Below are 17,656 nucleotides of genomic sequence, written 5' to 3' on the forward strand. Positions count from 1 at the left end.
TCAGCGACTCCTGTTGCCTCACATCCTCTTCCAGTCTCTCCACCTGTCGCGATCCTGCCTTCTAAGGATCTGCTTCCTATTGCCCTTCAAAAAGGTACCCGTTCTTCTTGCAATCCTCACACCCATTATAATTTTCTTAGCTATCACACCGTCTCTAGTCTCTTTTTTGTGCTTTTGTGTCTTTCTTATCCTCTGTTTCAGTACCTAAAACTGTTAGTGAGGCACTTTCTGATTCGAGGTGGCGACAAGCAATGGCGAATAAGATGACTGTTTTGCATTCCAATGGTACTTGGGATTTGGTTCCTTTACCCCCAGGGAAATCTCTTGTTGGCTGTCGGTGGATCTATACTGTCAAGGTGGGTCCTGATGGCAGGTTGATCGCCTTAAGGCTCGTTTGGTTGCCAAAGAGTATACTCAGGTTTATGGCATTGACTATAGTGACACTTTTTTCCCTGTTGCTAAGATGTCCTTTGTGCGTTTGTTTCTCTCTATAGCAGCTATGTGCCACTGGCCGTTGTATCAACTGGACATTAAGAATGCCTTCTTACATGGTGAGCTTCAGGAGGAGATTTATATGGAGCAACCTCCTGGTTTGTTGCTCAGGGGGAGTTTGGGCAGGTTTGTAAACTCCGTCGCTCACTATATGGGTTGAAGCAGTCTCCTCGAGACTAGTTTGGTCGTTTCAGTGCTGTCATTCAAGACTTTGGTATGACTCGTAGTGAGTCTGATCATTCGGTTTTTATAAACACACATCACATGGGAGGTATATATACTTGGTTGTCTATGTGGATGATATTGTTATTACCGGTGATGATCAAGATGGTATTATTCAGTTGAAGAAACATTTTTTCCATCATTTTCAGACTAAGGACTTGGGGTTACTTAAATACTTTCTTGGCATAAAAGTTGCTCAGTCCAGTTCTGGTATTATTATCTCTCAACGGAACTATGTGTTAAGACATTCTAGGAAGAAACTGGGATGCTTGATTGTAAACCTATAGATTCTCCTATGAACCCTAATGTAAAGCTCTTACGAAGACAAGGGGAGCCTCTTGCTGATCCTGGAAGATACCGCAAGCTAGTCGGAAAACTTAATTATCTCACTATCACTCGCCCAGATATTTCTTTCTCAGACAGTATTGTTAGTCAGTTTTTACAGTCTCCTTGTGATAGCCACTGGGATGCGGTAGTCCGGATTCTCAGGTATATTAAGGAAGCTCCAGGTAGAGGACTACTGTATGAGGACAGAGGTCATACTCAAGTAGTCAGATATTCTAATGCTGATTGGGCAGGTTCTCTCCTTCTAATAGACGATCTACTTCAGGATATTGTGTTCTGGTTGGAGGAAACCTAGTATCTTGAAAAAGTAAGAAGCAGGAGGTTGTTGCTAGGTCGAGTGCCGAAGCAAAATAACATGCTATGGCCTTGGCAACATGTGAATTTATCTGGTTAAAACAATTGCTTCAGGAGCTCAAGTTTGGGGAGATATCACAAATGAGATTAATTTGTGACAATCAAACTGCATTACATATTGTTTCCTAATCCAGTCTTTCATGAGAGGACCAAACATATCGAGATAGATTGTCATTTCATCCGAGAGAAGATTTTATCTAGTTGTGTTACCACAGATTTTGTCAATTCCAATGACCAGTTAGCAGATGTCTTCACTAAGTCTCTCAGGGGTCCTCGAATTGAGTATATTTGTAGCAAGCTTGGCGCATATGATATATATGCTCTAGCTAGAGAGGAGTGTTAGAGTTATATGGTTATAGTCTAGGGTTAATCCTATGTTAGAGCCCATGGCCTATTGTATTTGTATATATATATAGGTATATAGTCTATGAATTTAATTAAGTGGTTTATACATATTAAAAGCTAGTTTTCTTCCTAAACTTCTCAGCTACTATACAAAGGAAAGGGGCAGATATCTCAAATGTTTTCCATCCAAGCCATGGAGATGGATGAAGGAGAACAAAAGGGCCCTCTAGTGTTTAACCTCTTTGCAAAGGTAACTTACCCTACTGAATTACATTCATTACTCTTAGAATTCAAAGACTTATTTGTTAAGCCACACACACTGCACCCAATCGACTTTTCAACCATTCCATACCCTTGAAGCCCAATTCAGAACCAGTCAATATCTGACCCTACCGTTACCCTCCTTACCAAAAGGCTAAAATTGAAGAACAAGTAAAAAACATGCTCAGTGCTCCAATCATTCAACTTAGTTAGAGTCCCATTGCATCTCCCGTACTTCTTGTCAAAAAGGACAGCACCTGGCGCTTTTGCATAGATTATAAATAACTAAATGACCTCACTATGAAAATTAAATTCCCTATTCCCTTGATTGAAGACCTACTCGATAAACTAAATGGGGCTGCCATCTTCACTAAACTTAAACTAAATGGGGCTGCCATCTTCACTAAACTTAACCTATGCACAGAGTATTATCAAATTAGGATGAACCCTGCAAACATACAAAAAACGACCTTCTGAACCCTCCAGGGCCTCTATGAGTTCCTAGTGATACCATTTGAGCTCACCAATGCCCCATCCACTTTTCAAACTCTAATGAACCATCTATTTGCCCCCTACCTAAGGAAATTTATCTTGGTATTCTTTGATGACATTTTGGTCTACACCCCAACCTCAAACAACACATAATCCACCTTAAAACCACCTTTGAAATCCTGAAAGCCAACCAATTATATGTGAAACCCTAAAAGTGTTCCTTTGCAAAGAGTGAAGTGGAATATCTAGGGCATATCATCTCGGGTCAGGGAGTCAATACAGACCCCAAGAAAATCGCAACCATGTTGGAATGGCCGAGGCCTTCATCTATAAGAGAGTTAAGGGGATTCCTAGGGCTAATTGTGTATTACAGGAGGTTTATACAACATTACAGGATAATTAGTAAGCCCTTAACTGAGTTACTCAAGAAAGACAACTTCAAATGAAATTCCCAAGCTAAGGTTGCTTTCATTATTCTTAAAAGGGCAATGACACAAGCCCCGGTTCTGGCCCTACCTGATTTCTCTAAGCCCTTCGTGATTGAGACAGATGCATGTGACATTGGGGTGGGAGCAATGTTGATACAGGAAGGAAGACCCTTAGCCTACATCAGCCAGGCACTGGTTGCTAAGCATCAGGGACTGAGTGTGTATGAAAAGGAATTGCTAGCCATGATCATAGACATCGACAAATGGAGGCACTACCTAAAGGGAACTACATTCATCATAAGGACAAACCATGAAAGTCTGAAACACCTTCTACAGCAGAGATTACATACACAGCTACAAAGAAAAGGGGTATCAAAATTATTGGGGCTGGATTATGTAATACAATATAGAAAGGGCAAAGAAAATATAGTGGTAAATGCCTTGTCGAGACGAGAAGAAGAAAAGGCATGTGAAGCCATTACAGCTGTGGTACCCGATTGGGTCCAAGATGTCACCGAGAGCTATGATAAATCCGAATGCATTAAATCCCAGCAGAGGCAGCTAGCAGTCAGGTATACCAATGAACATGGGTACTCTCTCTCCAATGGCCTAATCAGATTTAAAGTCAGATTAGTTGTGGGGGATGACAAAGAATTAAAATCCAAGATATTGCAAGCGCTACATAGCTCTCCTCTAGGTGGGCATTTAGGGGTCAAAACTACCTACTATAAACAACAACATATCCAGCCTTTATCCCATTATGTGGGGTCGACTACATAAATTCTAGACTTCCATGTATTTTTGTCTTTTGTCATATCTTCATTTAGACCCATACACTTCATATCAAACTTTAATGTCTCTCTCAAAGTCTTCTTGGGTCTCCCTTTACCTCTTTTTTTGACTAATTGTTCCATTTCATCAACTCTCCTCACAGGAGCATCTCTTGATCTCCTCCTCACGTGACCAAACCATCTTAGTCTATTCTCTCTCATCTTCTCCTCGATTGGCACTACCCCTACCTTATTATGAATAACCTCATTTCTAATTTTATCTTTTCTTGTATGGCCGCACATCCATCTTAGCATCATCATCTCCGCTACGTTCGTCTTTTGCTCATGCTGGTATTTGACTGCCCAACATTCTGAGCCATGCAATAGGACTGGTCTTATAGCTGTCTTATAGAATTTTCCTTTTAGTTTTAATGGGATTTTCCCATCAAATAACACCGTCGATGCATTTTTCCATTTTAGCCAACCTGCTATAATTCTATGCGTGATATCCTCGTGAATTTCTCCATCTTTTTGGATCACTGATCCCAAATATCGAAAATGGTCTTTTCTTGTAAGATTTAGTCTTCCAATTTTATTATAATATCCTCCACTTTTGCATTCTTACTAAATTTACATTCCATATATTTTGTTTTCCTTTTACTTAATTTAAATCCCTTAGATTCTAAATTGTTTCTCCACAACTCAAGCTTAGTGTTCACTCCCTTATCATATACCTAGGTTACCAGATTGTCCCTCCATTTTTCCTTCTTCACCTAAAATTCCTTCTATCAGATCAGTGATCTGACATCCCTCTTTTGTTTCATCCACCAACACTATGTCATCTGCAAATAACATACACCATGGCACATTTGTCTGAATATCTTTAGTGAGTTCATCCATTACTAAAGCAAACAAGTATGGACTTAGCGCAGAACCTTGATACAGTCCTATTGTAATTTTAAACGGTTCAGTATCCTCTTCGCATGTTCTGACCCTTGTCTCTGCACCGTGATACATGTCCTTAAGAGCTTGTATATAGGCTATTTGAACTCCTTTCTTCTCTAGAACCCTCCATAATACTTCTTTAGAGACCCTATCATAGGCTTTTTCTAGATCTATAAACACCATATGCAAGTCATTTTGATGATCCCGATACTTTTCCATTAGACGCCTTAGTAGGTATATAGCTTCTATTGTTGGCCTACCAAGCATGAAATCAAACTGATTTTTCGAGACCTCTGTTTCTTTTCTGAGCCTCTATTCTATTACTCTCTCCCAGAGTTTCATGGTATGGCTCATTAACTTAATTCCTCTATAATTTTCACAGTTTTGAATATCTCCTTTGTTCTTGTATATAGGAATAAAAAGTACTCTTCCTCCACTCATCTGGCATCTTTTTCGATTTAAGGATCGCGTTAAATAATTTCATTAGCCAAGAGATGCCCTCTTCTCCCATGCATTTCCATGCTTCTATTGGTATATTATCTGGTCCCACCGCCTTATGATTTTTCATCTTTTTTAATGCTTGTCTTATTTCATTTGAACTTATGCGTCGATAAAATATATAGCTCACATTCCCTTCGAAGTTACTAAGGTGTCCCAACCTAACTCTTGTGTCCCCACCATCATTGAATAATTTTGTGAAATACTCCTTCCATCTCTCCTTAATCGCTCCTTCATTCACTAATACATTTTGATTTTCAAAGCTACCTACTATAGAGTCAGACAAATGTTCTTCTAGTCAAGGCTTAAAAAAGAGGTGATGGAATTTGTGGCAGCCTGCATGACGTGCCAACGATGCAAGCATGAACAAGTGGCTTACCTGGGGTTGTTACAGCCATTGGCTATACCAAAGCAGGCATGGGAGGAGATATCCATGGATTTTATTGAGGACTTACCCAAGTTTGAAGGCAAGAACATGATCTTGGTAGTGGTTGACAGGCTGACGAAGTTTGCTCACTTCATCAGCCTCACAAATCCATTCACAACCTAGGAAGTTGCTCGAGTGTTCCATGATATGGTGGCTAAGAGGCATGGGATACCTAAATCCATTGTTTCAAATCGAGACAAAGTATTTACAAGCCATTTCTGGCAAGAGCTGTTCAAGGGCCTAGGGGTAGGTCTGCACATGTCGTCCGCATACCATCCTAAGTCAGATGAACAAACCGAGAGGGTCAACCAATGCTTGGAGTCCTATTTAAGATGATGTGTTTTGCAAGGCCTAATAGTTGGGGAAAGTGGCTATCCCTAGCATAGTGGTGGTATAATACAAGCTACCATAGCTCAATCAAGAAGTCCCCTTTCGAGGCTCTATTCGGATATAAGACATCCACATTGCCCGCGATGACTAACTTCCCAGAGACATGAACTAATGCGACAAAATACTTACAAAGCAGAAAGGAGATGCTCTCTATACACAAGAAAGAGTTGGCTACAGCTAAAAACAGGATGAAACAAACTGTTGACCGCATGAGGAGTGATAGAAATTTCAATGTGCGGGATCAAGTCTTTTTAAAGGTCAGAAGATTCTTACAACACTGATTTTCTGCCCCAACCCCGACCAAGCTAAGTCCAAAGTATTTTGGACCTTTTCTCATACTTGAACGGGTGGGCAAAGTGGCCTACAAACTACAATTGCCTACGGGCATGGAATGCCACCCGATGTTTCATGTCTCTCTTCTGAAGAAGCATGTGAAGCCTGATGCTACTGAAGAAGTATACAGATGCAGATTATGCTGGATCTCTATCTAATAGGAGATCTACTACAGGTTACTGCATATTCCTAGGGGGCAATTTGATCTCTTGCGAAGTAAGAAGCAAAGCATAGTGGCAAGGTCAAGTGCTGAAGCAGAATTTAGAGCTATGGCACTTGGGTTATGTGAACTTCCATGCATGAGAATTGTGCTGGAAGATTTGAAGATAGCTATCAATGAACCAACCAGGTTATTTTGTGATAAACAATTGGCTATAAGCATTGCGCATAATCCTATACAACATGACATGACTAAGCACATCGAGATCGATCGACACTTTATAAAGGAAAAACTTGAGGAAGGTATAATACAGATCACCTATGTTCCTTTTGAGCAACAAATGGTTGATCTCCTAACAAAAGGATTGGCAACTAGAAGATTTGAAGGCTTAGTATGCAAGTTAGGAATGATGGATATTCATTCACCAGCTTAAGGGGGAAGGTTGGCGTAAAAGGGGATGGAAATCAGTCTTCTAGAAAGAAAGGAGAAGAGGCGACAAATCCTTATTGCTATTCTTGTTTAGTTTCCTAAATCATATTAGAATACTTTCCTAATCTTTCAATGTATAATCTTTCCTTAATTGTTGTAAATCATTCCTATTGCACACTTTCTAAAGATGTACAAATTCAACCCTATAATTAGGGCTACATATCAATGAAATATTCTATGCTTTTCCGCGCAAGTTTTCACTTTCTATTCTCTCTCCCTGATTTCTTCCAAATTCCCTTACAAACCCTAGGTTAAACCTTGAGTCGTGACAATGTTGCATAATTTAGCATGTATTTACTAAGTAGTTTTATACTCATGCATGCATACATGCGCATATTTCAAAGCAAACATGTGACAGGGCTATGGGAGAGGGGAAGAACCTTCAAGGAACCGGGGAACCTGCTCATTATATAATATCATGTAATTATATTTTGAACCAACCATGCTAGTTATCCTTTTGATGTTAACATGCTATGTATATTTAAGGGGCATAACCTATAAAGATGCTAAAAAATAGATCCTTGCATCTTATCCATTTGACGTTAGTTATGGCATGACACTTAGCATGATTAGATTTACTTGACTTAAAAGACTTTTTGGATTTCATGTATGCAATGGAGAGGGATGAGGTAGAGGGAAATTGAAACTAAGAAGTACAACCTCATTCGCTAGACTTGAAGTCCCATCTAGTCATGCAAGAGTCTCATCAACCAATTGTTGGGGTTTGACTAAAAGGAGAAATGAACAAAAACTAAGCATAGCCAAGGAAGAGAATTTACAAGGACACACCACCATTTGAACGTACCCTCCATCTCAAAAACCCCAAGAAAAGCCAAGAAGAATCCCCAACTTTCCAACCCAAGGGGCAATGGGCACCCACTAGATCCCCATGTGGGTCCCAAAGAAGGATACCATGATTTTGAAATTTTAGGCCCATCTCTTGGGTGTGGGTGGCCACAATTATGTTACCTAGTTAGTGCATAACCAGGATGAGCCAAGATGTTACAATATGACTATGGATAGAAATGGTTGGTGAGCTAGAATTCGTATAGCTGACCCCACCTAGTAGGATTAAGGTTTGTAATTGTTATTATTGTTGAATTTGTAAGGTTGCTCATTCCAAAAAGGGCATTGTTGTCTCTCAAGGAAATATGTTCTTGATTACTCAAGCAAATTGGTATGTTGGATTGCAAAACAGCCAAGAATCCCATTGAGATTGCAAAACAACCAAGACTCCCCATTGAGACAAATCATCCTCTAAATAATAGTGATGGTAACAAGGTTGAGAAGGAAAGGGGTCAATGACTGCTGACTGGTTGGAAGCTACTTTATCTATTTCATACTTTTCCATAGATAACCTATGTTGTTGAATAGTCAACCGATCTATGCATGATCTCTGATCAACTCATATAGAGGCTAAAATTGGATTGTGAGCTACTTGAAGTCGGCCCAAGAAAAGGATTAACATTCTCAAACAATAAACACCTGAACATTAAAGCATTTACTAATGTTGATTAGGTTGGTTCTCCAGATGATAGAAGGTTTAACTCAAGCTTGTTCACTTTTGTTGGATCCAATATAGTCGAGAAGCAAGAAGTAGTCCCCATAGCTAGTGCAGAGGCTAAACACAGGGTCATGGCTCATGGGATTTGTGACATGTGGTTCCAGAAATTTATAACTGAGCTTGGACTAGCTGATGACCAACCCCTCCTATTGTTTTGTAAAAAAGTTGCCATTAACATTGCTCATAATCCAGCACAACATTCACAAAGCCAATTATATCAAGATCAATAATAATTTCATCAAGGAAAAATCTAGATGGAAGGCCTTGGGTGCATACCTTTTGTTAGATCAACTGTTTTTTTATTAAATCAATAGAATAGCTTATTTATTTATTTTCAATGGGTCTTAGAAACAGGTCTTTTCATTTGTTTCCATCCAACATGGGTTTGATAAGATATCTATCTCCATCTTGAGAAGGAGCGTCCAGAGATTCTAAAATAATCGGCTGGTGTATTAGGTGATATATAAGGTTTTTTTTTTTTTTTTTTTTGGGGGGGGGGGGGAGGTGCTGTTTTTAATACATTTCTTTGCTGATTTTATTAGGAACAAATCTATAGTTGCAATTTTTATGATCTTTTTTATATTATAAATTATGGGAGTGTGGTGAAGAATGATGAACCACCATCTCACACCCTTAGGGTTGAACTAGGGTGTAAAAGGGAATTTGGAAATTAAGAGAGAAATTTGGGGAAGAAATCAGATGAGAAGGAGAAATACAGTAGAGGAGATAAAGGAGAAGATAACCGAGAGAAAGAAATATTAGGAGAGAAACAGAATATTCAATTCATTCTCGTCATGCCCCTTCCTACAGCTAAGGCTTAATATATATAGTCTCAGATTAGCTACCGGACAAGGCACTCTAACCACCTAAGCTACAAGATAAAAAAGGGAAAAGACAAAAAGGAAAATATCCTAACAAAATAGAGGGGCACAATTACATAGCTACCCTTGGCCATGTGACAATTTTACAATGGCTACCCTTGGCATGTGAAAATTTTATAATGGCTACCCTTGGCATGTGACACACCAATCCTTCTAAACAATTCTACTTCTTTTCTTCAACTATCTGATTTCAACTATTATCATCACAAAATGGCCATGCAAAACCGAACATTCAAACCAATCTACCGGATTTAACATGAAGAAGAAAGAACCCAAAAATTAGAGATCAACAGAATTGCTGATACAAGAAGCCCACAACATTTTAAGAACAGTATAAGCAACCATACATTCAATAATACAAATTTACAGACCTCTGCCGTTTCAATATCTCCTAGATGCATGCGGCATATGCCTGCTTTGGTTATTAAATACAGCGGCAGTTCTTTTCCACCACAACAAACTTTTTGCGCATGTTCAATATGTTGAAGAGCTTTGGTATGTGCATTATTCTCCATGTGTATTCTGGCTAGCAGTTCCACTAAGTGCAAATTAGCTTCACTTGGATGATCCCTAAGATATTCCTCCAAAATGCTGGCAGAATGGTCCTTCATGCCACATTTTTGGTACAACTAGAAAAGAAATCAAGATATCAGTTTCTTAAATGATGTAATGAGAACCAAGATCATAACTGCCATTTGCCAAAATTGCAATAATACCATAGGAAACTAATAAACCCAACAAGACACAGAAATCTTGGAGAAATAGTCAGCAGAACATTTTTCCATTATGAATTTAAAAATGCCGAAACTTATTGCCAGAAAAAACAAAAGAATATAAAGAAACAATTTTCTGCTAAAATTAAAAGGCCAAGTTCATGCCCATAAGGCTGTTAAATAAAACAGCATATTAACAACTAATAAATAAGGAAAGAAGTTTCCCCTTACATGAAAATCAGAAGCATCATAAATAAGTATAACAAATGCATAATTTTTAGATGGTTCTAGAACTCATAAGAAAAGCATCAAGGATGCAAGAGAAAAAGAAAGGTCGAAGGACCACAAAAAGGCTAGATTATCTTCTCAGGGCCTCAACAACAAGCAGTAGTTGATGCAATAAGTTATAACATAAAGAATATGACAACTGAGCAAAGAGAAGAAAACTGCATCTGTATTATGTGAAACAGATGGCAGCTAACTTCAACCATTTGTGTTCAAAGAGCTCAACCATAACATGAAGAGATGGCAAATTAAGTATGCAGGTAAACTGAGTACACAAGTAAGAGAAGGAGAAAAACCATCGTGGCTGTCTTGAGAGCTTCGACATTCTCAGGGCAAAGTCTTGAGATTTGTTCATATGATTCTGCAGCTTTCTGATATTCACCAAGCTCAAGATAAAGACAAGCCCGTTGAAACCTAAGACTAGTATCTTCTGGATCTGCTGTTATAGCTTTAGAAAGGCAGTATCTGGCTTGACCAACATTTCCTTGCTCTCTGCACAAATAAAATCAACAAAATCACAAGCAGGAAAAAAAGAAGAAAATAAATAAAAGTTAAAACTGGAAAAATCAGAAATGGAAGTGATATAGCTTTAATTCAGCAACTAGCAATAAATGCATCATGCAAGGGTAAAATCAAAATCAAAATTGTACAAGCATGGAGGTCATGATCTCTAAAAATATGATACAGGTGCCTCCTACCATTTCTTTCTTTTTACACATTCGTTTTTGTATTGGAAAAGTAATGTATGCCATGTTACTTGTTAGCTGTGAGACTAGAATCAACATAGCAATGAACAAAAAGTTTATCTTTCACCAACTATTCTGCAAAAAACTTGAAGATTTAATACATCCAATTTAGTAGCCAAACAACTATAGAGACATCTTATCACCCCGATTTCTTCTTGCTTTTTTTTTAATCTTCATTGTCCTCTGGTGAAGGCCTGTATACCACTGTTGAAAGTCTGTTTATTTTCTTGTTACTCATGATGTTCCTTAATAAAGCATCAAGGGTAACAGGTTAGACACAAAAAAGAAAGTGGGCAAAATTTTGGTTTAGAATGCAAGGTCGATATTGTAGAATCAGGTGCAATTACATGGAAGGTAAGGTTGACATCAAAAAGTACAGGAGTTCATGCCTCCATGTGTCAGGGTCCCTTCTAACATCATCCATGTTTGTCATTTTAATATAGACAAGTCAGCAGGTTGAAGTAAAGACAGGATCCAATAACATTTCATTCAACTTAAGTACGTCTAATGGTGCACCAAGTTTAAAAATATATAGAAAATGCATGGAGAAGTGGATGCAGATTCACTAGAAAGCAAGAAAGTAGACCTCAACTAAGCAACAAGTCAAAAATAATCAGAGCGCAAAAATTGAATGTCAAGCTCATAGGGTGCAAGAGATATTGTGGAGGACCATTGTAGCAGATTATTTCTCTACAATTGGTGCTTAGCAGTCACTTACATCCTGCAACTGTTTCTTGGTTAGCTGTATATTAAGCTACACCAACTTGAATTAGAGAATAACAAGAATTTGAATACAATTCTCATATTCTCTCTCTATTCATTTCTCTGTTTTCTCTCTATTCCTATCTCCATTTCTCTCACTTTTCATTCTTCCTTCCCGCTCTACATTAGAAACCCTAGATTCAAGACTTAGGTCTTGACATTGAACTCCTTATTTAACCTTGTTAAATATATCGGAAACAATCTGATATACACTTAAATGATAAGCCTTCTGATCATCAAACTCACTCTGGGAAAGTGAAAATTTCAACATGATTGGGTCAAGCCATTAAAAAAGGTAAAGACTAGAAAAAAAAAAGAAATTGATTAAAAGTCTAACCCCATCAGCAGTATGCAAATTCCAATAAGCCAAAGAAACATGGCACATAATATGCCAAACTTGAAGCATGGATATCCAAAAATGGCTGCAACGGGACCACATCTCTATATAGCATACTTCTTAAACAAGTTAAAATACATGTCAAACACATCATGTGGCATGCAATGGTGATGACTATGTTGAAGTTGGATCCACCCAAAAACAGGAAGTTCCTGAAGGTTTACTCTTCTTGTTGCTTCATTGAGTTCATGTGTGTTTTGTGCAAAAATTAGATGGTAACTAATGTTTCTACAGTTAGCACTTTGTCATAAAAAAAATGCTTTCAAGATAAGAATGATGCTTTGGATAATGATCTCTTTATAACAGCGGGGCTTTTAACTATTCTTGACAAATATTTTTTTTCTAATAAACTTTAAAGCTTTTTACTCTTTTTTTTTTTTTTTTTTTTTGCTCAGTAAATGTGTTTTACATTTGTTTTGTAATGATATAACAAAGATGCAATAGTATTACTTTTGTATGTCAAATGGTGCTTATATCTAATGTTACTTAAAACTGGTATATTCCATCCATGTTATTCTAATGTGGCTTTAAAAATATTTTTAATGGTTTCTGGACTGCATTTAAACACAGTAGGAATCAAAAATAAATATTTCCATGTTCCCACAAAGCAAATGTCCTCATATATTTCCAAATTGCTGGGCCAAGGTGACTTAATGCGTCTACTTCCCTGCTTATATCCATATTCATAATAATAGATATCAGAGAAGCAGAGAAGAATAAACAATTAAAGAGTATGATTTATGAAACAGTTGCAACAATAGAATCAACATAGCTGCAACAAGAAAATGACTGGATGATGTGGAGGGCAAAAGGTGACACTAATGAAAAAGGTAGTAACTGATAAAGAAAAAAAGGTAAGATAAAAAAATATGGGGCAACAGGAAAATTACTACACGAAGAGGGCGGCAACTAACCCCTTGTCCACACTAGAATGAGGATTCATATGAAACCCTAAGTGCCAAAATTAGCTTCCTTCTGTGCTCATATCCCATGGTACCATATGTAATTTCACTTAATGAGGCAAAGTGACATGCATGTGAATGCTTAAGTAGATCTAGACATGTCACACATCCACTGCATTATAGATCATGGAGTGACTTTGTGCAAAATGGTGAACCTTGCTCCAAAAAGATGTTGACTTATTTACTATGTATGTTTGAGTATCAGGGTTTCTAGTTAGTTTTAGGCTAATATGAGTTTGATTTGGAATAATCCTGATTTTATTTTGCATTAGGGCTTCAGTTCTCCTAGGGTCAAAGTAATCTCCAAATTAATTTTTACTTAGGAGTAAAGCATACTGGATTGTTACTTACATAAATATGATGTAACACAATATCTAGAGTCTGGACAAAATGTATGAAGAAAATAAATTCAATTCACAACAAAAAGAAAAAAGAAAAAAGAAAAAAAATCAAAAATCAATACACATCTTTTTCTTTAGTTTCCTAATGTTCACCTCCCTGGGGTTTCTTTGGAGACTAGCTCATGGTATTTTCAACCTGTTGGACGAGATTTTACATAAATGTTGTAATGAATAAAACCTAAAGAGGTATAGCACCAAGAAAGATGCCAAAAAGGCAGTTAGTGAAGCAAAGTCAAATGCTTATGAAAATTCATAACTTGATATGAAAGATAGAGAAAGATATATATAAACTAGCTAAAGCAAGAGAAAGAAAAACAAGAGATTTAAGGAAAGTCAAATGCACAAAAGATGAAAACCAAAAAGCATTAGTAAATGAGGGAGCAATCAAGGAGAGATGGAAGCAGTATTTGTCAAAGTTATTCAACAAAAATAGAGAAATAAGTGTAGTGTTAGAGCATCTTAGTAACTCTAAAGAAGATAGAAATTATATGTTCTATACACATATATATGTCCAAATGAAATAAAGCAAGCATTGAAAAAGATGAAGAAAAGTAAAGCAGTTGGACTAGATAATATACCAATACAAGTATGGAAATGCCTTATGTGATCCTTAAATCAAAAAGGAAGTGGGATGACTGGAGGGAGAGCACTTTAGTGTTTATTTACAAGAACAAATTGCCAAAATCAATTTAGGATAGAGGGATTGAGCAAAGATTAAGAAAATAAAACAAAGTATCTAAAAACCAATTTGGCGTCACGCCCGGTAACTCATCTATGGAAGTTATATATTTCTCGAGTCTCCTAGTGGAAAGTTATAGAGACAAACAAAAGATTTTACATATGATATTTATAGAACTAGAAAAGGCTTATTATAAAGTTCCTAGAGAAGTCTTACTGTCAGATCCTAGGATTTGACAAGGCTAATTTGGGTAAAATTCAAGAGAAATTAGAAGTAGAGAGAGTTGAGAAGAGAACCAAGAGAGAGAGAGAATGAGAGAGAATAGGAAGAGGTAAAAGAAAGATTCAATCCTCTATTGCCAGGATGATTCCCATCCCCTTACAACTGGCCTTTTATAGGCATACCTGGCTGTTCTTCAGTTATTGTAACTGAAGCTCAACAAACAAAGCAACAACCAGGGCATCTAACCGAATTACAACAATATGCAACCCAATTACAACATTGCCCTTCTAATATCCTAGGGTCGTGACAAATCCCCCCCTCTTGAACTTCTTGTCCTCAAGAAGTGTCAAAGCTGGCTACGGATCAGCGGATCAACTGATACCAGCCTTTACTGCCTTGTTTATCCTTCTTTTCCTTTATCCTCTGTGCTTCTTCATGGGGCAGTTGAAGTGTAGCAGTGTTCGCAGCCGTGGAATGTTCTTCCACCGTCTTAGTTCTGTCTTTAAACTCGACAGCTTGAATCAAGTGTAGCTGAGCCTCTGGAATTTCTTTTTGTAATAATTTCTGCCACGCTTCTTCAGCCATCATCTTGCAGCCACTGGTTTCTTCTTGGAGAACAACCTTTTTTTCTCCTTCTTCTAATCCTTCCATGTGCAGGAACAGTCTCTAACATTGGTGGTTGGGACTGAATTTGTCTCCACATTTAAAGCATAACCCAAACTTCCTTCTCTGTTCCATAGTAGAAGATATAGTTGTATTAGAGTGAGGATAATATTGAGAATTCCCTTGATTTCCTTCCACTCGTTGACTGAACGAAGGTTGGACTTCCATGGAGAACATGTACTTCTTGACAATCATTCCCAATGCAAGTTCCTGGAGCTTGGCTTTCTCTACAGCCTGCTTGACAATGTTTGGTTGCATCATCTTCACAGTCGGCCTTAGTTCATCGTTCAACTTCAAACCGCTGATAAAATTGGACACAAAGTAGGATTTGTTGAGTTGTATATAGAGGTGATTGCTATATTTGTATATTAAACTTAGGGCTAGCTTTATGTTAGGGCCCGAGACCCATGGCCCGTTTAGTGTTTGTATATATAGGTGTCCTATCTATTAGTTTAATACACAGAAATTTTCTCTCACAAGGTTTCTCTCTCTCTCTCTCACTAAGCTCACACGGTATCAGAGCCACTATACAAACCTAATAGAATACTCAGAGAAATAATAGAATCTCACAATCAAAACATTAGGAATCTCCAATTACAAAGCTATGAACGAACAAAAAAAAAGAAACAAATATTGGCCTATTCGAGAGGGCCTTCTCTCCCACGACTCCTTCCAAATTCTCTAGCTGCTTCTCTCTCCTTTTCTCTTCCTTTTATGTGTATTCCCTAGTATGCTGCAACAGCCACATGAGTTTGTTATTCCCCTCTAATTGAATGTGACTCTTTTGCCCTTGTGTTTTCTTCCTTAACTGCCCCTACATCTCCTTCCCTTGTATGTCGCTGGTATGTGTGACGAATAGGGATTCTAACAAAACCTTAACCCAACCCTAGTTCTAGCCGCCAGCCAATGCCACCACCGCCAGTTGCTTTGTCCACTACCATCGCCGTTGTTTTCTCCTTTCATTGCGGTCAATTTCAGATCTCCTCGCCGGTGCCGTTTTGCCTGAAAACTCCTTTTTCGGACACCAATTACCCAAGCCACCGCCACCGTTGTGCCCATCAAGTAAGAGAGAGTTAACAATGGTTTCAATTCTTCAAACCTGATTATATAATCATCCACTACACCTTCCTATTTCAATTTGTTGAACTCCTCTACCACGTGCACGTCGAGCATTGCTCTTTCACCGAAGCGAGCACAAAATTCTTTCGCAAATTCAAGCCAACTCAATTGAAACCACACATCCGCCAGGTCCTTAAGATACGTCACTACCATATTTACCTTCTAACTTTCAACCATAAGGTAGTAGTGAAAGAACCTTTCACAACGCTAGGTCCACCAACACGACTTACCCCCTTCGAATGCCAGAATTTCCAGCCTCGACATCAGGGTATAGACCTAACCCGTACAACCTCCTCTGGTGGAAGCCCTTGCTATAAATTCCAGCTGGTCCTCTGTTTCCAAAGGATCCAGAGTATGGCTATGAATCCCTACTCCTGCCAACATCGAAGTTGTAACCACTCTCAGGGGAAAATTCGTTGGTAAACTCGCGTTGGGCAACCCCAAAAACATACTCAAAATACTACTCAACTGCTGAACAAACCCGGAAAACTCCTCCCTAAGATTAGAAACATCCTCACGAACGCCGATAATCTCAGCCTTCAGGTTCTTCTCTATTGACATCATCTTGTCTCTGGTCGCCGCGTTCTCAACCCTACCATGACTCACCTCCTCTTGCGTCTGGCAGCGCCTAAATTCCACCATCTCAAATCGACCTTCCAGTTGCTCTTGAGTTTGGTGAAGGCCAATCTCCATCGTATCCAAATGAGCTTCCAATTGCTTCATTCTTGTTCCTTTTGCCATGCTTCTACTAATTGCTACCTTCGGTTGACACGAACTAACCCCTTTGTTCGGCTTAATTACTGTCTCAACAGACCCAATTGTCACCTACGAAACCCACCGATGTCGCAGCTCCCACACCAGTCGCAACCCTTGGGTTTGTCTACGTCGCCTCCAACTCAGACCGTGACCGCCCTCCGACCCACTTTCGTCTGACAGCCAAGACCGTTGGCTCTAATACCAGTTATCAGATCCTAGGATCTAACAAGGCTAATTTGGGTAAAATTCAAGAGAAAATATAAGTAAAGAGAGTTGAAAAGAGAACCGAGAGAGAGAATGAGAGAGAATAGGAAAAGAGGGAAAAGATTCAATCTTCTATTGCCAGGATAATTCCCATCCCTTACAACTGGCCTTTTATAGGCATACCTAATTGTACTTTAGTTATTGAAACTGAAGGTCAACAAATTAAGCAACAACCAGGGCCTCTAACCGAATTACAACAATATGCAGCCCAATTACAATATTACCCTTTTAATATCCTAGGGTCGTGACATTTACGAAGGGTTTAGAGGAGATAGGAGTCCAAATTGCTTA

The 17,656-nt window shown here is 38.4% G+C and overlaps 1 protein-coding gene across 2 annotated transcripts in view; it reads right to left on the bottom strand.

The window, feature by feature from the left end:
* Positions 1 to 17,656, bottom strand: part of LOC127807472 (uncharacterized) — a 101,705-nt gene that overhangs the window by 70,018 nt on the left and 14,031 nt on the right. For both annotated transcript variants that reach the window (XR_008024691.1, XM_052345343.1), the window contains exons 6-7: positions 10,691 to 10,886; positions 9,768 to 10,025 (exon numbers count right to left, since the gene is read on the bottom strand). Coding sequence is in view for 1 of the 2 variants with exons in the window: in XM_052345343.1 (XP_052201303.1) it covers positions 9,768 to 10,025; positions 10,691 to 10,886 (454 nt within the window). In the remaining variant the exon portion in view is untranslated. The remainder of the gene's footprint in view (positions 1 to 9,767; positions 10,026 to 10,690; positions 10,887 to 17,656) is intronic.

This window comes from Diospyros lotus, chromosome 8, assembly GCF_014633365.1.
Source record: "Diospyros lotus cultivar Yz01 chromosome 8, ASM1463336v1, whole genome shotgun sequence".
Classification (NCBI taxonomy): Eukaryota; Viridiplantae; Streptophyta; class Magnoliopsida; order Ericales; family Ebenaceae; genus Diospyros; species Diospyros lotus.